The following is a 23094-nucleotide window of genomic DNA, read 5'->3' on the forward strand; positions in this document are numbered from 1 at the left end:
CCTTTGCTATGTCTTCCATTATGTCCATAGTCCATAAGCTCTAGCTAGATAGATAGCTTGCTAACTATGTGGACTTCACATGGAGAGCCTGCACATGTATGTATGTATGTATAAACGCACTGAATGTATGTAACAGTTCTATCTATTTTACTTGTGAGAATCCAGGAGATCTACAGAATATGAGCTGCAACAACAGAGAATATAGAAACACAGCACAGGGTACCTATGTAGTTCTAGCAGTACAGTAGGATCATACTAATGATACATGCAAGTAAGTAAAATGGGCTGAGGTACTAAAGCAACTCAGTATAAGTTTGTTAATAACTGCCAAATAATATCATTACTTCCTTGCTCCACAGCTGAAATTGATATGTAAAATCAATGTGATGCACCTTTGATGTCTGTAACTATATTTTGTTGCCAACATGAGGTACCTGACTGATCTCTTAAGCTAAATTGTCTCCAAGTAAACAACACAAACCTCCAGTGGCCCTTCCATTTCCTATAAAGCCTAAGCTATGCATGTCTTCTGACGAAGACCTTGAGATCAAAACGTTGGATAATTAATTTTTACATCGTGATTAACGGTGTGTGACCCATCTTATCTTCCGTCTACAAAGCTGAGAAACCGGGGAGGCTTTGGAGGTCAACAAGCTTGTTGAATAAAAGAGAGAAAACTGCCTTTTTTCTGAACTTTCTGGCCCTCCACCAACCACATTTCTTCACTTTCTTGCATACATACTGATGTGATTATGTTGCATGAACACTCCTGCCCTGCAAGTTCAAAAGGGTCAAAAAGTTAAGCCAATAATATCTTCCCCCTTTATACAGTTTATATTCACGGGCTGTAAAGGAATAAATGTTGCAATAGAGAAGAGTTAAATTCATAATTAGGGTCTACGCTCAAAGCTCATTTTCTTCTATATTTAAATAGTTCTTCCCTGCTACTCTGTTACCTTATTAAAGTCAGCACTGAAAGCAGTGAAAAATACTGTAACTGTTCAATATTTTGCAGCTGCATGATCGATGCAGCTGGAGCCCTGAGAACCCCCCACGATCTGTCAGTCAAGTGTGACCCTTTGACCAGGTTCCTCGCAGGGTGCACACACACACATAGCAAACAAGGGCTTATTTAAGAAGACAGGCAAACATGACAAGATGAAGAAAGTGTTGCAGCAACCCGCCATAAACTAGCCATGAATAATCACTATTCTTTGCCCTTCTTCAGATGGTTTAATTATGGGTTGTGGGAGACAGAGCACAGCTTGCCACCACAACTGCACCCAGCTCAGCAGTCAGCTATTTAATCATTACAGTATCATTTCTCCACCAAAGTTGTCCCACTGTGTCTTTGCTGGAGTTAAATGTGGAGCAGCTTTGCGTTATAGGAGGTCACTTTAAGAGCTTAGCAACGCAGAAGATGCATCTTATCTTTCTAAACCTCGACACAACTGTAACACAGCGTGAAGATTCTCTTTCACACGCAGAGTGCTGTGTGTGCACAGGCACCAGTTATCAGTTATTAGAATCATTATTCTTAGAGCTATCATATTATTGTGCTGTTAATTGATCAATACATATTCGTCATGAGGTGCAATTTAGACCAGGGGTTTTCAGAGTCTGACACCGTGGCCCCTCCTCCCCCATAACACGCCCATGATGCTTTTGGGGATGTAAACAGAAGGTTATGCCATGGGCTACAACTTGAGCCCTGTTTTATAGATATTTGCTGACATTTTGTCAAATTGGCACCATTAAAAGTATGCTGAATCAGCTATTAGCAGCTCCTGTTTGTAATGCACCAATGGATGCATGGTTAAGTATCACTGGATTACTCTGATACTGAAGAAAACTTGAAAAAGTGATGATTCTCAGGCAAGTTCTGGAGTTATAATGTTAAAGTGGATTTATGTTTATCCGGAGATGATAATATCCTCACAGTGGATCTAAAAGTATCTGTCTCATTTCTGCATGCTCAGATTTGACTGAGTTAGGACTTTAAGAAAGTGCAGGACTTTATACCAATTAGGGCAAATGAGTGCTAATGGTTTTAAAGTACCTTAATCACCCCGTGAGCTGTGTGTCACTGCCGCTGCAGCAACTGTTTATCGTGAGTGGTCCTAATCAGCAAGCCAAATTACAATAACTCACATTGTTTTTCTAACATCGCGTGCACCTTTCCTTTCGCCTCGCAGCTTGAAACCCACTGATTTAGACCAAAACCACAACTTATAGTACAATTAGGAACCAGTGTGTAAGCTGCTTGCTTTAAAGCCAAGTACAAGTCATCATTAAGCAGTAATGAGGAGGAAATGCACATTATATATCTAGATAACAGTAATCACGTTGCCCACTCCTCCCACTCAGTTCGGCTCCACAGGATTGTGTGTGCAGAAATATGAGAAGCAAACCACACACACATGCTGCTGGTGATTTAAACTTCTTTTTAACAGTTGACGGTACATGCAAGCTGCCGTGCATGTACACAGTACAGATACAGAGAAGCAAACACACATAGAAGTGTACTACAACCTGTACACGCATTGCATAACTCGTGTGTGTGTGTGCACTACTTATGTTCTCACCCACCCGTTTTTTTTTTCCCCCACCGCTGCTTAATGCTTCCATCGTACACTGTCGGGGCTCTGTCCCAGCACTGTGATGAAAATGCATGCTTCATCAACTTTGTCACAAAGTCTATGCATTCTATAGTACAGCAAGACAGGCAGAGCAGCTCCAGAATACCAATGAATAGCCGGTGTTGTGTCCCTGTCAACCCCCAAAACATCCTGGAGCAGTACACTGGCAAAAACAATCCCCAGCTAAACTTACATCACCTTTCGCTTTCAGCGCACACAATAATCTCTTTCCAAGTAAATAATTTGCTGAGTACCCTGTCATATCAAGTTGGGCTATGAGCAAGCTAAAGGATTGTGGTCTGTTCACTGAGATTAGGGCGCAACCGAAGCCCCACATCCTATTAAGCCAGATTAGAAGAAAAGCAAAGGCCCGGGAAATTACATCACCTGTCAGGTTTTGCCGCTACAGATTATTACCGCCATTAAATCCCATTCCACCGTGAACTGTCTCGCTTTCAGAGGAATTTTCTTGTTCGAGTACGCGGAAGGGGAGCGATTATCTAGTGCGGAATAGACATGAGTGAGTTTCTCTGTTTCGTCAGTTTATTGTTCAGTGTCTTCAGTCTAAAAAGTGATGATTAAGCAACAGTTTTATAGAGATACATATAAAAGGAGCACATAAACCGGTACAGAAGACAGGTGAATGTCAACATAAAGGTCTAAAGCTCAGATAGCATTCCCTACAGTCTGCTGTTCATTAGACCAAACTGTTGGACAGAACAGACACCAGACTGAAGATGCTGCTATTTTTAGACACCTGAAACTCCAAGTTGACCTCAAAGATCTGAAGTGGCCAACCGATCAAACAGTGTGTTGTCTCATGTCTTCTGTAAGTTGCCCTTGAACACACCACAAAGATGTGATGAGCCTAGCAGGGGCGGATATAGAGGGGTGGCATGGGTTGGCAGCTGCCACCCCAGTTTCTGTCAAATGATTTTTCTTTAGATTAATGTTAAAAATAGGAATTAACACACATAATAATGATCTCGTATGTTCACATTTTAGACTAAATGATCAAGTTAAATGAAAAAGAAATGTATTAGGAAATAAAACAATTTATTGATTTACAAATATGCCCCAATAATGTAAAGTTTTTTAGTTAAAATATCTTCATTTGGAGGTTTTTCCAAATGTTCATATATGTGATAGTTTGTGATTAAATTAGCACATATTTCTGCCACCCCATAAATATTTCTCTACATCTGCCCGTGCAGCCTAGAGTCAATATATCTTGCATCAAGCGACAAGAACACTGCTGCAAGAAAATCACCCATAATTGTAGGAATCTACATTTATTTTATTTTATTTTACTTTTATTCTTAAGAGTTTATTGTTTATTTTATACTGTATTTTTTTATACCTCTTTTATTTTCTATACAAGTGTTTTTTAAGCTGCTGGAAATTCAATATCCTTGAGGGAGTCATCCCAAAGGGATCAATAAAGTGAAGTCCAAGTCTAAGTCTAAGTCTAGGAACATTCTTGAAATAAGTGTTTTTTCAATTGGAAAATTAAATGAAACTATCACTAAATTGTTAGGCTATGAAAAGATCAACATTCTTCAGTCACCAGGGGATATTTGGCCAACAAAATAGCCAGAAAAACAGTAACTTCAACTAATTAACTTAACCCTTTGAACCTGATGGATGCAATTTTTGTCAAAACCTTTCATACACACACTGCTGGAAAAGGAGTGACTTACTTTTCCCAGTGATGTCCATCGCTGATAAGTCTCAATGACTCCACTTAAAAATCACAAAAAAGATGCTCCTCATTAATTTAGATCTCATAATCTCAGTCAGAAAAAGTAATCCAGTAGATTATGGTCTGTAAATCCACGGTTACACAGCAAACAGAAGCTGAGTGCCAGCTAACGTAGCATAACTTTTCATAATGCCAACTCAACAAAATGTAAAGAAATGAGCTTTCCTGGCTAAGGCACAACTCAGTGACCACATGGCAACATTGCACTTCCTGTTTGCGTCACCCAAAGCAAGATGGGAAGTGTAGTGCCAAAAAATCCAACCATGTTCATCCCAAATAGAAATAACAAAAAAGAAAAATATGTGGGAAAATGCCCTTTTCACGTTACACTTGATGTTATTAAGGCTCAGAATGTTTTATCAGCATGATTCTTATAATCCTGAAACACAGATACTCTCTTCTGTTTATTAATATGCAGAAATTTGTGGTAAAAACTTGTAAATACTGGCAAGAAACTGTTTTTATTTAACCAGGTGAATGCATTTGTGGTTGGAAACCTCTTTTTCGAGGGAGACAGAAGCAAATAAAAGTGAAGACGCTTCAAAATCAAGCAATTCTAATAATAGATAATTGAAACTAAAATTGAAACTTGAAGAACAGACACAGTTAACAGCGGTGTTATTTAGAAATTACAGTCATCTTGAACTCTGATTCATTTATTTCCAATTGCGCCAAACTGTCCTAGAACATGTTCAGCACCACTCACAAGCAGATTGATGACATTTCTAAGTAACCCCACTTATGCTGAAAATAACAACATACAGCAAGCCTAGCTAAGACTAAGACTAAGCAAAAAGCTTGTGAATACAAGCAGTGAAAAACAGAAGGACAAAATAACTGAATCCAGTGAAACTGAATGCAGCCAGCACTTGGTCACTTCCTCTGCTAACCAACAGGGGCCAGTGGCTCTCTTTCCAAACTGTATTTTTAAGCAGTGTTTGTGTGTTTGCATGTGCACATGCACGAGAGCGTGTTTCTGTGCACTCTCCTCTCGCAGCGATTATGTACAGCTCCTATTATTGCAGCTCTGTCACCACACTGGAGCAGTGAATGGAGGACCACACAGCCGTTCATTAATGTTTTGACACCTCCTCCCCTCCCCTCTGCTGTGTTTCTGGGATGAGCTTTTGCTTCCTCCTCAGGCACATCAGTACAACACTTTATACATACAGATGCACGGTGCATACACATAACACACTTAAGCAATAACTCCTCTCTCCCCAGAGTTCTTTGGCAGCCTCGGGCCACAGCAAAGGCAATGAGGAATACATTCATTTCGCAGTCCATCCTATTTTGTTCAGTGAATATCCAGTCAGGGACTGCAAGATGCTCTAAATGTTGGCTACATACAGGTGCCTCCGAGCACTGAAGGTCCAGTTGTCTTGTTATAAAACTGAAACAAAGGTAAAATACTTGGTAAAAGGATTCAATTAAACTCTTAGATGACATAGGAACGGTACGCCAAGTGACACATAACCTCTGAATGAGTACTGGTTCAACATTATGTAATTACAAATTACATTTAAATCTGTTATTTCTATAAGTCAGCCGGTGGTTTTATGCTGCTACTGTTTGAAAAGCCTCTTCACTTAGCACTTAAGGTAGTGCAGTAGATTTCAAACCCACTGTTAATTGGCCAGGTTTTCACACATCATTCTCAAGGTGCAGCACCAATCAACACCCTGCCTCTCTGCCAGATGAAGGATAACAGAGTTAAACATTACAATGCCGTTGTGAGGAATGTCTGAAAACACTTATGCCTAGATGTACTTTGAAGGAGGAACAGTCCTTGGTGCTGAAAGATTTCTTTGTCTGAAAGCCTCCTCAACCAGGTGCAGTTCTAGTCGTCAGGGGCCAAAGTCAGCGCCGCCTTCCCCTCCCCGTTCATTTCATATTCTGTTTAAAGAGCAACCTTTCAGTAAGTGGTGAGTACGGCCGCCAGATCAAATCCATTGTTTTCAAGCCGAGAGAGGAGCGAAGCAAGACAGTCTCCCACACAGCCCCCCAGAGAGAGGGAGATGGGGGGGGGGAGAGGATCGCATCAGCTGCAGGTTATCTGCTCTGCTTTGACCAACAGCCTGCGCTTTAAGTCCTGACTGTGGGAGGTCAGCAGTCTCCTCACACCATCACTAACCATCACTTCAAATAAACAAAATAATTAATAATTACTTTGTGGCGGTGTCAGGTCATTATACATGTTTGATAGTGCTGCATTATCTAATCTGTTTACATGTGACCTTTAATCTTTAAGCAATACGTTCAATATCTTAGTTTTTGTACAAATCTGAAACATATATATATATATATATATATATATATATATATATATATATCTGTTCTCCTACTAACAGAAGCTTGTGTTCACGTCACTCAGAGTCATTTTACACTTTTCATCATCTTCCACTGAGCCACCTACTGTAGATTATCCTGTGTAGTTTGTCCTGATAAGTGATTGCAGTCAGGCTCTAGTAAGAAATCAATTACCAATAAATCACTTAGATGTTCTCAATCTGCACCAAGCATTGCAATTAGAGCATGATGGGTAGTCGCCAATGGTGGAAAACAGATCCATGCTGGCGTTGCAATGAATTGTATTGTAATGTGATTTTCTTAAAAGGACCATGAAAATAATTAGTTGTTAGAATAAATGCATCCTGAACCATGACAGCATCAACAATGGGACAATAAACAGGCTACCAGAGGCGTGTAAGAACACTGTGAAACCACACAATGTTTTCTGTTCTTACTCTGGTGCAAAGCCAGTGGCATTCAACACTAGAGCAATACAGTGTAGAAAGACTCCATTTCAAGTAAAAGCTAAATCTGCCTCTGAATTGTAGTCGAGTTGAATCAGCCTAAAATGGAAACTCTCAAGTAAAGTACAAGTAACTCAAATTGGACTATAGTACAGTACTTCAATAACTGCACTTAGTTAGGCTACTTGGTTCACAATGAAGCTTGTTTTATAACAATTGACCCCTCCTAAGTCAGGCTCTTTCCAAGTTGACCAAGGTCCCAAATAGGGCGGGGCTTAGGAAGGGTACGTTTTCTTACCTGTGAACGAACTTGCTCCAGGCAATTTGGATGGAAAGGATGGATGGGACTCGGTGCTCTCTTGGTACTTTCGTTAGCGTGAAACTGTATTTCAGCATGCTCCATCTATTTCTGGAACGTGCTTCTCTGCATGTAAGCAAACGTACACAGGGTTGTTCAAAGACGCTCGCAGCATGGCATGGGTTGTTGACTTCGAGATTGTGAACTATGAAATTGTGGATATAATTTTATGTAATGAGAGGAGCACATGTGATTGGACATTACTGAAACTCACCTGCTGATCCTGTATGCTTCTCTACAAAAGTGTATTCAGCCTCGCTTTCACATTGTACCACACTGGGCGGTAAATGCACTACCATTACTGGTGACCTAAATAGATCCCAGTGTGTTCTTGTGAAGAGGGACACATTTGGTGAATGAAACTGAATAAAAGGAGAAAACAATAACAAGTTAGATCTGATCTCAAGGAGTTGGAACGGGCAGATCACCTGGTACAGCTTTCACCACTAAGGCTGAGTTCTTACAGCAGCAGCCGCGGTTCATTCCGGCCTGTGACCCTTTGCTGCATGCTCTCTCTCTCTCTCTCTCTCTCACACACACACACACACATTTCTTGTCTATCTTAAATTGTCTCTACCGAGTAAAGGTGTAAAAAAGACCCAAAAAATGATATGAAAAAAAAAGATGTGGTCTCAAGGGTGTTACGCTGCTTGTCTTAGGATGAGATCCGAACCTTTTCTATGTTTCTGCAGTAGGATGTGGAGGTTATAGATGTGATGATAGATAGATAGATAGATAGATAGATAGATAGATAGATAGATAGATAGATAGATAGATAGGATGTTCTATCCTAGCTGACCAACGTACGAAGGCAAACTATAATTGAAATGTCAAAGCATGCCTTTTAGGCCCACAGTAACATTCTGAATTAAACCTTTATAAATGTCTTTTACCGCCAGGAGACAGTCATTTGAAAGCCAAGGTGGCCTGGTGGCCTCTCGCTGGCCATGTTACCTGCAGTAACAGAGAGAAGTCAACACACACTAATGCCTGTTTCTCTCCTCTCCTTCAACTTATTCTCCACTGCCTCCTCTCATAAAGACCTTATATCCTTATAACAGTATTCTGGACAATATTTAATAAACAATTCAAGTCTGGTCTTGCTTAGCCTTTACAAGGATAAGTCTAAATGCATATTCACAGCTCATAAATGTCCCCAAATGAATATAAAATGTGTATATATGAGATGTTACCATGGACTGCACTATGCTGCAGAGGAAATACAACAGAAAGTGAAACAAGGTTGGTGTACAGTACTTTAAGCTGTTGTGAATGGGATGTGACACTCACATAAAGCCACTGCTTAAACTGAATATATAATGACTGCATACTGTTGGAATATTCATGTACATTCAAATAAACCCGTGGGTTAAAGGGCTGTGGAACATATGGCATTGAGGAAGGTACATTTACTGCTATACTAAGGTAGAAATATTCTGTGACAACTGAATGAAGGAAAAGGTGACAGAGGACTTTCTTAAAAACTAACCTTATTAACATGACCCCAAAGACCACAAGACTTCAGGGTCTTGCAAAGAGCTGATAGGGGAAATATTTTAACTATATTTTTGATGATGAAAGAGTCTGAGTTTAGGAAAAAAGCAAAGGGAGACTTTGAAAGTTCAAAGTGGTCAAAAGTCGACCGCCGCAAATTCACTTTGTTCCAGATGTAGCATGTGAACCAGAGGTAATAATCATTTATAAGCAAGGAAACAGGGAGTCCTCCCCTTGAATATTAGGTGATGGATAAACTCCTTAGTGCACTAAAGTTTGGCTGAAGAGCATACTGCGTTCGGTTTATGTATTCACCGTGCAAACGTCCCCCTTAGCTTTCAACTTAGAAACTTGGCAGAGTGTTGAGGCAGGGAACCGCTGGACAGACTGCTGGCAAGCTGTGAAACAGATGGTTTCCCGCTTGACTGTTGTGGTCTGGATACAACCAGGCCACTAAAACTTGTTACACATATATAAAAACAGGAGAGAATGGTTCATGTTGCTTACTGTGGCACCGTGTTTCCATGAGACATGATACTACTGCTGTTAGTCCCAAAGGGTCCTGCGGCCTCTTGACTATGTTGTAACCAGTCAGTTTCACACTTTAACTCTCTTCTCTGTTCAGTTGCACCATCTCTACTTACACTGCAACTAATTCAGCCGTAATAAAACCATTATCGCAGAGTGGGATAGTACATCATTCAGGTAATATGGGAAAGAAAGACACTTCTACTAGTCATAGAAATTATGTTGTTACTAATTAGTTTTGTTAATAAGAGAAAGGGAGCTGTGAATGTTAAATCTTAATGTTATATAATTCATTTGCAACTAGTGGCACTAGAGCAGCAGCATCTCAGACCAATACAATGGGCGCTTAAGCCGACCAGACTCCATTGACAAAAATAGATAATCGTGAAAAAACTTACTTCAAACTGGAAAGAAACAAAATAAAACTCACCAAAAACATATTTGCCAGTGTTTCCAACAATCAGAGTCAGATGAGCAATACAGACTAGATTAGCTAATCCTTGGGGACAAATGCAGACGTCAAAGTACGTCCACTAAAAGTGCTTGTTATTGCCACTGACAGGCTCAGATTTTCTAAGTGTCTGACAACATTATGGAAAGGCTCCATACAGAGATAGACCTTTTGTTTAACCAGAAACAGCTGTAATATCGCTATCACTCTCCACCAGACTCCAAATAATAAAAGCATTAGTTTTAGGTGAGACAGCAGTTTCAGTCGCTCCCCTCAGGAGGAACTCACATGCACTATCTTGTAGGCTACTAACACCTTGCCAGACTGGCTTTGAAAACACAGATCAGATGCGATAGCAACACAGTCTACGTCGTACACTAACTTTTATAGAGAACTGACTTAACCTCATTTATTTCATAACTCCCTTGACAAAGCAACGTTTGAACTCAACAACTGCTGCCTGCTGTTCCAAAAGAATATCTGAATGAAAAAACACCTTCATTTCACAAAACATTTTTGGGAGTTTGCACCTCTGGGCAGTGGAACTAGCTTTTTAACAGAGCTAAGCATTTCATATTGTATATTTTCAGAAGTGGGACAATGATGGCTCTGTTCCATTCAAATGTCCCAGTAAGTCGGGACAGTGATCCACCATGCACAGTACCAGGACAATAAAATTAAAGCAGATACATGAAATTCTGCCATCATTCATTATATTATTATAATACACCTGTGCTTTTACAGTGACATGTCAAAATACTTTCTATGAAACAGGATGATTACATCACTCTATAAAGTTGTCGTGGCACAGAGTTTGGGCCGTGTTAACACCTAGAGACACAATTTTAGTTGCTAAATGTTTAACTGTGTTCACTAACTAGTCATTAACTTTGTCTGTAGCGGTCACATACAGTGGGTTTAGGCCTTTTTTTTTTATAAAAACAGCTGCCTGCTGTGCTGGAAACCAGATTGAAGAGAGTAGTGAGTGACTGAACCGAATCAATGAGCAAAAACATGCTCAAACACCCCATAGAGCTAATTTAAGATAGATAACGTGAGTTGATGTCCTTCGGAGAAACCATGCCTCCAAAGGAATAACCTCCCTGCTGCCAGAAATCAATCAGTACAAAAAACAGCTCTGCCAATAGTGTCAGCTGGTGAAAGTGATGAATAGGTTTTGTTTTAATGATTATATTCAGTATGAGAACCATGACCCCGCCACCGCTGTCGAAACCTGGAATAAAATCCACACCTGTGTTAATTAACTGATGCTCACTGCTGGGTGCTGTTTTCACTGAGATTGTCTGTGACATTCACCCTCATACAAGAAGAGGTCACAGTAACTGTAGATCACCCCAAACACACTTGTTCGTTAGTCTGATGATGTTGATTATAATAAAAACATTCAAATTTAGTTCTCTCCAACCAGGGGGTTGGCTGGCATGCTAATGTGCTCACGGTAATCCAGGTTATTTCTTTGCTCTACCTCTAAATCAAATCATTGACACAAACAGGAAATAATAGGGAAAATAAATATGTTTATGTGCGGTCAATCTCTTAATATTGATTGACACATTTTTAGCCACACTGAAAACACTAAAATTCTGAATCACAGTGCCAGACAGTTAAATAGAAATGTCTTCAAACCACTGGTTTCACTGGTCTTAATTAGAGATACTGCACAGTATTTGAGGTGATCGTGTTGCAGCACAAAATGTCAGATCTCACTGAAATCCATTCTGTCAACAGGAAAGATCCAGAACTGAGGCTAGAGGTTGCGCTCCTGCCTCTGCATGAGGCTTCACCGGGGCATGACCTCGCTTCAAAAAATTCTCCTCCAATTCAGTCTGCCAGCTGTTCCACTCTTTGTTATTTCCCCCCCAAAAAGACACCAGCCCCGTAACACTGATGATGTTGAGCAGATGACCAAAAGCTGACAAGAAGTCTTTCATCAGCCTGACATTATCCGAGCTGCCCTGTTCAACCTCTACCTCTGTCTTCAGCCCTGTCTGTCTGATAGTTAACAGGATATCTCACATACTCTGACTTGTCATAGCAGGAAAAGCACAGGTGTCTAGTAACATTAACGGTGACTCTGTTCACCCATCAGCCATCATTTAATTCATTATTTACAACTAGTTTTCCTACTGTTACGTGTCAAAATGTCTTCAATGAAAAAGCCTTTTAATTGTTTTTGTAACAGATAGCGCCGCCCTATGGACAATCACAAAACCTTTGACTTTTTTGACCAATGATTCCACTTCTTTCAACCATATTTCACTGTCTTTATCAGCCGGTGGATTTTTCTCATCGTTAAATGCAGTTTAAACTCAAGGAAGAGCGAGTAAGTGGACCTTGACTGAAAGGGGAACTCCACCAATCTTGGTCTTGATAAATGTTGAAATATTGGTTGAAGACTACAAGTAGGGATGAACCGATACCAGTATCTAGTAATTGTAATGATAAACTACGCAGATAGCACTTTACGGCAGCGTGACCTTACGTAACCTCTCGTTAGTTAAGCAGGTAGGCTAACAGGTAACATTTTATTTTATTTTATTTGTTATAGTCAAATAAAAGTTATTTTCTGATGAAAATAAACATGGGTGTCTTATTTTATGTGGGTGGTGGTGACAAGACCATTATAGCCCACTCCTTATCTCCGCTTCAGGCTACATTAGTCGCTAATAGCATAAGACACCTGAATCTCAGAACTGTTGCTGGTTCAGAATCAGAATCAGAAATACTTTAATAATCCCAGGGGGAAATTATTTTCGTTACAGCACTCCAGATATACAAACGACATATTATACAAACAACATATAAAATATAAATATATATATACAAGATCAAATGTACAGTATTAATGTGCAAAAAGTGCAAAAGAATGATTGTCTATGTTTTGAGTCAGAATCACAGAGGTGGGGTGTCTGACTCTCTGAGGGAGGCGTTGTAGAGATTGATGACCACAGGCAGGAATGATTTCCTGTGGCGCTCTGTAGTGCATCTGGGTGAGAGGAGTCTTCTGCTGAAGGTGCTCCTCTGCTGTGCCAGTGTGTCGTAGAGAGGGTGAGAGACATTGTTCAAGATGGACTGAAGCCTGGACAGCAACGTAACAGGCAGCATGCAGCTTTCGTGCATGCGCATACAAATGTTGTGTTGCATTGTGGGAGATGTAGGCACCAGGTTTTAACAAGGAAGAAGAAAGTGTGGCGTAAAAAGACCACGAACCCGCAGCATCTTTAAATATAAAACATAGTTATCTATATAATATTCCATTTCTGCCAACAGATCCTCCTAAATGTTTCACACTGGGCCTTTAAATAAAACCACTATTTCCAAGATCAAGAATTAACCTTTATAATCATTTTACATTTTCACTCTTTACTCCTGAACTATAGAAAGATTTATTTTCCTGATTCCTTGATTCAGTGTGTATCTATCTTTAAAGGCCACACTCATTTCCACCTACGCAGATTTGCCACTGTCACTTTTTTTGCAAAACACTTCTTAACCACTCCACCTACACGCTACACCAAATTTGGTATATAACATATTTGAATGAGCCCCCAAAATAGTTGTTAATTTGTTTTTAGATAGGCATGGCAATTTTCTGTTTGCCAAACTCTTGAATGTGTGGTCTCTTGTTGACATAAATAGCAGTAATTTTTGGCTCCTTTGTACAGTTTCAGCCAAATTGAAATGATTTTCTGATGTTTCTCCAAAAGTGTAAAAAATACATGCACACAAGAAAGAAAATCAAGTTAATTTAAGAAATATGATGATATGTGTTCATGCACTGCAACTGTGTGAGAAATAAAATCCCTATTGGTCAGTAATCAGATTTATCCCCCACCTCCTGCCATATTTTTAAACCATTACTGACATATGTGAAGTATATGAAGTTAGGGATTCACCTGAGAGTCCAAAAGAAAGTTTGTTTTTCTGTAGATGGCTTCTAAAAAATGGCATTAAGTCAAAATCTGGTTTCTAAGCAATTCCCCTGCAATCAGGACAACCGGATAAGACAAAGACATATGGCACTTCCATATGGAAACACACCATGAAAGACATAAACCAAGCAACAAAAGCAAACAACACCTGTGGGATACAAACACTTACAGTCCACCTTATGGGGGAGGATTTTCTAAAGCATCAAACAAGAATTTAGTTCCATATGGTTTCTTGTTCAGATATGTCAAGATTGATAAATTTAATGAATTTGTACAAACGACAATGAATGCATCCTGATCACTGAACTGTAGCAGGACATCTCGACTAAAATGCCCCCCAAATCTTACTTTCTCCTTTCTCCTTTCTCTGATCTCTCTAAGATGATGACTAATCATCCATTATACACTCACATCTATTAATTTCACTGCACAGCAGGGCTCTGAAGCCTATTTTGGCCTAATCTCACTGACATGACTTTCACAGATCCTACTTCATCAGACAGACGCACAAATATAACTTCTTACAAAATCGTGTGATGAATAAAGATTCACTTCACTGTATTGTATTAAAAAAAAACCAGTATAACTTTGTGTTATAATGAACTTGCTAAATAGCATCTAAATGGCATCTTTTCCTGCATGGCGTTCTCATTTGCAGACACTGCACCATCACACACACTTTAGCAGAATAAAATAACACAAGACAAACTCAGCATGTGAATGAACTCATCAATCTTTCTGATTGTGTTTTCAAAAGAGAACACGTTTTGTTTTCGAAACCATTAATCTTCAAGTGTATTGAGCTCCTTTTTAAAACTGACCTCCAGATAAGCTTTTGGGCAGAAATGTAACACTTACATCTTTACGCACATTGCTTTTTAGCTTTTCAAGTGAATGTTTAACTGTCTAATTGTTTGGTTTTTTCAATAACACTGTTACCTTCTTAGGAGCAAGTACTATACATCTTGAAGTGGGAAGTCATTATGTAGTAGCGAGGACTCTATAGGACCCATGAGTGCAAGTATAATATGCATGGCTTGGTAAATGACTACTACTAATACTTTTTTTTTTTTTTTTACTTTACATGGACAAATAAGCCTTCTCGAGAGGAAGAGCTCTCATGCAAATGAGTGGCAGTTATGTCTCAACCACAAAACAAATTAGCGACACATCTATCACATATTCCTTGGTGAGGCTAGGGAATGAGAGATGTACTCTGAGAGGAGGATATATTAAGATCAGCTGGCATAGCTCTATAATTTATAGACTTCAGAGACTCAAGAGCCAATGCAATCATTCTTATGAGACTGATTCCAGCAATCTATCACTCCCAGAGGCAGCCAGTCCCGAGCAGTTTTTAAAGACTGTTTATGTGATAGATCTTCGGAACAGGGGAACGCCTCGCAGGTTCAATAACCTGCTGGCTGAGTTGTCAAGCATCCAGGGTGCTGAGTTACGGAGATGAGAGCTATCGGTGCTGCGTGCTGGCAGAGAGATTGCAAACAATACCGGTCTTCCTGCCAGCAATAGGAGAAACCTCGGAGGAAAAGTGCATCAAAGCGTGCCGCTGTTTACATACAATGTTTAATGTGAAATATAAATGAAAGCGAAATGTTTCAGAATTCGATATTTCGTTTATCCAGACAAGTGATTTTATCGGCGTTAGGCTTTGTGAATCTTTTTCACCATTTGATATTCTTCTGTGTTTTATCACACAAAGATATCACGCAATACAGAGCAACTAACGGTAATCTATCCAGCATCATTTGAACTGTTCAATACGTGACATATCTGCTGGGATCTGGCTCTGCAGACTGAAGGCAAACACTTTTAAAGATGGAAGTCTCACATTATACCATTTAACGACCTCATTGATGCTTCAGAAGTAGACAGTAGAAATTTAAATCTGAAACTTGTTTTGTTCCCCGACTCAGGACAGAGTTTGACTGCAGCTCAGTCTCCCTTAACGTCGTCCTCATTACTTCTTTTTAAAATCTGAGTGGCTTTCACTTCAACTTCAACATAAAAACTTTCAAAAGTCAAAAGACTTTATCTGAAATAAGGCTCACTTTGAGCTGGATCAAAGCACGTCAGTGGGTAAACTCTGAATATATCTCAAGTGACAAAAATGCTCTATTTTGAGAACAGTTTTCGTGGACAACATGACAGACAATCTAATGCATCTTTCTTCCTCCACTTGGCCGATGTAATGCAGAGCAAATAATTTCAAAGAGGCTTTCTCGTTAATGATTTGAGATTTAGAACATTAACACAGCAGCAAACTAATATTTGCTATGTAAAGATGCAGTGCAGTCATGGTGTCTCACTCCCTCTGCCTGTGTTGCTATCGCAGCCTCTCTGTGGTCTGTTTAGATAGCCTGTCTGCTCTGTGTAGAGTACAGCGACTGAAACTGCTGTTCTCATCTACGTTGGTGAATTTATTCCGACCAAACCAGAGTCATTGGAACAGTGGAAAGACTAACAAAGAACGTTTTGTTGAAATTTATATTTGTTTCTGTTCACTTTGAATGAAGTTATAACGAAATGCGAGATAAAATTACTGCTTTTGTCTATGGAGTCTGAACAATAGCAGTATCATGGCTTTTTATTGTTCTATCTTCAGGTCTATCTCTGTAGGGATCCTTTCCATGATGTTGTCAGACACTTAATTTAATCCTGTCAGTGGCAAAAACAAGCAATTTTAGTGGGCGCATTCATCCCTTTGTCCACTAAACATGTGTGAGCACGTCTGTGGTGTCCACGCAAAGAGCGTTTCTGCTGCTGCCAGCCCTCTCTTTCTACTCTGAGTTTGGCTTTGATGAATTCAAGGCAATAAATGAATGGATTCTGTCCACAGAAACGCTAGAGAGCTTTTAATCTCAAACAGATACAGGAGGTGTTGAGATCAAAAATGTATTTATATTTGTTTAATGTCTGTGATATATTCTAGAGATACAGACAGTGAAGCTGTAGTGAAAGGGGTATATGTTGCTGGTATAATGTCTGTATGACTAGGAACAGATTCCTTTCACTGTCTGTTTTTACTGGGAACAAATAGGTGAGGCTAGACTGCTCTATTGTGGAACGTCGTGAGCAATGCAAGCATGATGTATGGACCGTAATTAAGGGTTGACGGTAGCATATATTTTCACATGTAACTTGATGAATTAAGCCTTTATTTCAACCAAACCAGCATTTTTGATTGTTGGAAAGACTGGAAATTTTGTTTCTGTCCCATTGTTTTGGTCCGAGATGCTGGTGCTCTCGTCCGACATCCAGTGAATTTTATATTTAACCTTTCAGCCACGATGCAAATAGCTCTCAAAAATGTTATCTCACTCAGGTTGCTCTTTAAAATAAAGATTAGGCATGAAGAAATATAGAGCTATTATTAACCGCATAATGTGAGACTAAATCACTGATAATTGACTGTGTGATAGTTCTGATAATGAAATTATAGCCGATAAATTATCAATTGATAATAATAATAATCTATTTTGACTACTTGTGCAAAACGTTTGATAGGCTTTATGTTCTATGAAGCTGTTTTTAAAAAGTCTGCTGCGTTAATGATTGAGATATCAAGGTTTGCACGTACATGATGAACTAATGTTAAATAAAAATGTTAGAAAAAGCCCCTGTGCACGATGGCTGCCCTGGCCTTGTCAGGGACTCCTCACTGATGGTCGTCTTTGTCATTTTAATTACTGAAATGTCTAAAGACTGGTGGAGCAGTAAGTATTGTAATTGTATATCCATTTATGCTATCTCTAGGAGTAGAAATATGGCTTCTGCCTACATTCCCAAAATGTCTACGAGTTCTAGCTCGTGTCCAAAGTCAGGGCAAATACGGGTACCACACAGTAAGTGATTTTAAACACATCAGACTTACTAGGCACATCCCGGGAAGTCCTTGAGTCAGTTAGAGCTGTACAAATCCACAGTTCTTCAAATCTGCAAGGAGAACTCCACCAATTTCAAACATCAAAGTCTTTTAACAGGTGTTGGAGATTACTAATGTACTATGTGAAAAAAGTTGGATAAAGCTTTTTGGGGCTCCAAAGAGAGCTGGCTGATGAAATTCCTCAGGTGATGTCAATTGATTAAAAAATCTTGATGGACTGAGCCTATCAGACCTCTTTAGTCCGCCCCTCATCTCTGCTTACAGCCAGCAGCTCCGGGCTACATTTGTCCCTAAAACTCATCTGCGAAGAACACAGAAACTGTCATCCATGATTCAACATGTTCAGCCTGGTCAGTGGTCCACCAGACACGAACAACAGTCTCCTGGGTGAGGGTATCTGTGTATCTGACCTGCTAACCATAAACAAGCCTGAGTGCAGCCTGACATCCTCCAGTAGGGGTCTGTCGACATTGGGCCTTTTGAGTCTCTCTTAAAGGTGAATTATTTTGAATTTTCTTGAACTGCTTTTATTGTACAGGTCTTGTTTCTAAGGTAGAGATTTTGTCAAGCAAAGCATTTGGTTTTATGAAAGACGCTGTTGCGCCCACTGCACAAGACTTCATGTCACTTTAATTTTCAGTTCCGGGCTTTTTGTCACTCAACAACCTTAAAAGTGATGTGACTATAAACGGCTTGAAGGTAGTGGGTGTAGGAGACAGTCGCACGCTCACACTCAGATGCACTTTACCTTGTCGTCAAGAAACAGAAACCTAAAATTGGTATTTCAAAGAAACATCCTCAGTCCTTTTCACTTACATAAATCACTGAATGTCACTCTCACTCAAACTTCCTGTCGAGATGTGTGAATTCAGTGTAGATCCACAAAGTTACAGCACAGCTTGAGAAATATAGCACATTCTCTTACACAACCTTGTGCATCCGTCACTGATGTGTGCACTAGGAAAGGAGCACTGACACAGCTCCCTGCTTCTCTGACAATCTCAGTTTATAGCTGCAATCTGCATGTGGGTGGACCTGACACTTCCAAGGACCGCTGATGACATGAACCTCAGGCCGCATCCAGCCTTGTTAAACTCCAGACCCCGGGAGTTAAGGCCCACGAAAAATCTGCTGCCTGGTCCTAATTGGATTTCTTATCTTGGCTTGTGGCGTGAGGACACAGCTACATGATATGAAAAGGGGGCATTTAAGAGGATAACAGAGAGCCGTTAAGACCTTAGTGCCAGACGATGGGGGTCAGACATGGAGAGATTAGCGTTTTCTGTGCAACACAGAGGAGTTTCAGAGTACTTAATCCTGACTATGATCCCTGCTTGTTTGACTGATTTCCGAGACAGGTTCACTGTGAGCTGAAGGCAAAGTGCATCATGCCGAGCTGCAGCAGCTGCCTCGGGGCGTCTGACACTCCAAACCAGTGCTCGACGATTTGGGAAAATTTTATACAATACCAATTTCAAATGCAGCAGGCAGCCCAGCTCGGGTGCGTTTTCCCTAAAAGTGAAAACACAGGCCGTGAAAGAGAAAAGTGCTGCACACAGAGATTCAGAAAATGTCTTTTTTGCACACGGCAGCCCTCTAGGCAGCCGAATATGAGGCTGAATATTCTCAAGGAATGTAATTCAGTCTGGTTATTGTCACTGTGAGACAAAGCAAAGATCCTAAAACCAATTTGGCTTAGCAAGTCCTGCCGAATATTGTGTTTTAATATTTGCTCACTGTTCAGAAACTTTAAATGTATTTTTCTCAGTGTTTAGTTATGTACAGAATATGTTTTATTCGTCCAGGTCTCAGTATGTGTCTGCACATCAAGCTTTCATTCAGTTCTTCTATATCACCATTTTTGTTCACATTTTCAAACTGGTGCAATGTTGTGACACATGTATGTGACAAGGTACATTTTCTTTTACAACACAATTTGGGATTAACACAACAGGACATTTAAGATTTTTTCTTCTAATCTGTTTGTCAGTATGACAGCAAATTGAAGCCCTATCTGTTTTCTCATCCTTGGCTGCAGAAGCCAATCAGCTGCATTTTCTAAGTAGCTTCATTGATCCTCATTGGTTTAAGGCAATCACAAACTCCCCAATGGCTGTTCTTGCCACTGTGACAGGTTGTAGATAATTCAAATGGATGTGATGGGATTTGTTGCTCCATTGTGACTGTGAGACCCATGCAGGTGTAAAAATGTAACCATATCAAGTAAAAGTGGATCCTTTGGTATAGTCCGTCTCAATGACTTGACAATGAGTTGAAGCCACAAAGTGCAGACATAGAAGAGGTTGTTGACAGAAAATTATAGTAAAAAAAAAGGTCAACACAGCCAACGTGCCTGGTGACCATGAATATGTCAGTATATAGCAAATCAATGGACCTGACTTCACACCACAAACCTTGCTGACATTTATGTCTTTTTTCTGATACACTGTTTTCACTTTCCTCTTGCTTGAAGGCCTTGAAAACATAATTCCTCAGTCGGTGTCTTACTCTGAATGATTGAATTCAGCGTAGCCGCACTATTTTCTGTCAAAGTTGCAACAGTTTTGGTTATTTCACAGTCGAGGTTTCTGTTTTTGTGTTTGTTCGTCTTAGTTAAAAAAGCTGATGTCACGTACTTCTGTGCACCAACTACACCGTCCTCTTGAAGCAGTTAAACTGAATTTCTTCAAAGAGAGTTAGGAGAATCCAACACTCTGTACTAAAAAAAAAACAGGTCTTCAGAGACCCCCTCGACTGTTGTCTCAGTATGTCTCAGGTAAAATTAATTTTTTTTTAGCATTACGTTATATAAGCGTTTCATAAGTCATATTACCATAATAGGGTTATATATATTAATCAGTTATTGTATTATCTTTCTTTGTGTGGGGGTTCTTAAACTGAATAAATAATACATGAAGATGTTTGATTTGTCGTGAATATTTAAATGTTAGGCAGAAATACTTTGAAGTCTAGTTTTTCTAGAATTTGAAGTCTAATGTTGGTTTATTACAGCTTTGGTGACCACTACTTCTGTCAGTTACAATAACACTGTACTCACCAAGTTAATTTCTGAGATCAGGGAATGTGGCAGTAATGCTAAAAATAAGTTGTACCCGCAAGTTAGCCAGAATTTGGAGTAGAAAATAAAGGCAAACTATAGAATTACACTTTCAATTTCACCTCCAAATAAAATGGTTTACATCATCCGGCTAAACTGCTGACCTGTTCCCAACCTGTGTGACCATCTGTTTCTTGCCCCATCCCATCGCTATGTAGCGTTTTTGCCATGTTCCCAAATCTCAGCAATGAACTGACAGAAATGATGGACGCAAACAAGAAGCTACTTGAAATACACCAGAATGAACAATCATCCTACATGGGTTGGTACCGAAGTGCTCCAGAGTGCATGGAGCAATAGTCATTGTTATTCAATGTGAGAATGTGTGTGAATTGTATTAACACAGCTGGATGCATCTCACAATCCATTGCATCCAAAACATGTGCAGTGTGACAGGCACAACCTCATTTTAAACACAGCCCGGTGCCTGTTTATGTGCATCCTATTCGGCGGCTTTATACAATGACTGATGAAGAGTTGGCTTCAGCACAGGGGTCACAGAGAAGGACCCAGCATCAGGGACAACACTGGGCTCTATAAGCAGTAAGTGATGATGTTGATGATGTCTCACAGCTCAGCACCAGAGCAAGACAAACACCACTGGCTCAGTCATTCCACCCATTCTCTGCTTCCACCTGCACACAGGGGCAAAATAGCACCAAGAAAAAGAAAAAGCATCACGGATCCTGTTAACCACTTTAATTTTTTTTTTTTTTTTTTCACCCATCTTTCCTCCTAAATTGAACCTCACTAATTCTAAACATCCAGCCTCGTATTCAAAAATTGCAGCCTTTGGGATGCTGAGAGGAGAGGATCGATACATTTCCCCCAAGCTAAATTTCTCTGGTGGGACTTCGAGGTTGAAAAGTGATGCAGAACCCGCGGCAAAATCGATACTGCTGTTGAGTCACACACACACACACACACACACACACACACTGCATTAAGAAGCAGCCGCACACACACCAGTAAAAATGTTCACACTCCTTCAGCCCAGGTTTAAGCGCACAATATGAAGACAATGCGGGTTTCTCGGTCGTGACTCGGAACAGAAAACGACGGTGTTTTAATTGCGTTACCTGTCCTCAAATCATGTTTTAAAAAACACACACTTACTGCTGCCCTCCTCGCAGACTTTTCCTAAGATTTGTTAACAACAGGTCGAAAATCGGGATGATCTCCCGAGACCATGCACGGTAAAGTTAGGCAACTGATGCGCCATCAAAGACCGATTCAAAAGCACAAATGTTCCAGATTGTTACCGCCATAACTGTGTGTGTGCAAGCTGCAGACAGAGTCTACTCAGTGCTGGGTTTGAAGACAACCTCTGTAATTTCTTGTCAGCCCATACAGACAATATCATAATAAGGAGCACGACGTGATATGAATGAAATCTCGCCACTGCGCCAGTGTGTGCCTCCTCATCCAACACATCCACACTGGACGTCAAGAACTGGAGCTCCTTTATTCACACACGGCCAGAGAAGTCAAATGAGTTACATATCAGATTGAAACAGTTTGAAATAGCAGCCGCAACTTCAGCAGGTTATAATGGGGATGCCGACATCTCCAAAGTGCTGTGCGTCAATGCGCATACCCGCTCGCCAAAACCCGCACTGAAGTTTTGAACTGTCACAGAGCTGCAGCGGATACAGAGTTGCATAAAGAAGTTCATCACAGCATTACCTTGATGGCCTTCGTGGACTGGCATTTCACTTGATGCGATACGGTGGCGGTTTGGTTCATCTTGGGACTCCGACACAAACAGTCCTCCTATCCAAGTGAGACAAAAACCCAGCCGGGGAGAGAAGAAGCAAAGCGAGTCCCCTCTACAACGGGTGCTGAGTGGTTTCGGTCTGTGTGCGGTGTGCGGTTGGAGCGCGCTACCGCACCTGACAGCTACTGTATGTGGATCGCGCAGTGCAGCCCGGGTATGTGCACAGATGACCGGTGATGATTGGTAGTCAGGGGCGACCGCAGGAAATTCTGAATGGGGTGGCCAGGGGAGAGTAAAAACCTGAGGTATGACAGAGTGAACACTGTTCTACATTTTCATACCTTGCTTCTCTTCACATGTAAAATATCCACATAAGACACCAATATGTGTTTTCATGATATATCTAATGGGCAG

At 40.3% G+C, this 23094-nt stretch overlaps 1 protein-coding gene across 2 annotated transcripts in view; it reads right to left on the reverse strand.

Moving 5' to 3' along the window:
- Window positions 1-22887, reverse strand: part of LOC127365869 (inactive dipeptidyl peptidase 10-like) — a 191034-nt gene extending 168147 nt beyond the window's left edge. Inside the window, exon 1 of one of the 2 annotated variants that reach the window (XM_051404408.1) lies at window positions 22650-22887. In XM_051404408.1, the coding sequence (XP_051260368.1) occupies window positions 22650-22709 (60 nt within the window). In that variant the 5' untranslated portion in view covers window positions 22710-22887. Of the gene's footprint in view, window positions 1-4339; window positions 4536-22649 lie in introns of those variants that run through there. The other variant, XM_051404411.1, reaches the window with a different exon arrangement.
- Between the last annotated feature and the right edge of the window lie 207 nt (window positions 22888-23094).

Source organism: Dicentrarchus labrax, unplaced genomic scaffold (assembly GCF_905237075.1).
Source record: "Dicentrarchus labrax unplaced genomic scaffold, dlabrax2021, whole genome shotgun sequence".
Lineage (NCBI taxonomy): Eukaryota > Metazoa > Chordata > Actinopteri > Moronidae > Dicentrarchus > Dicentrarchus labrax.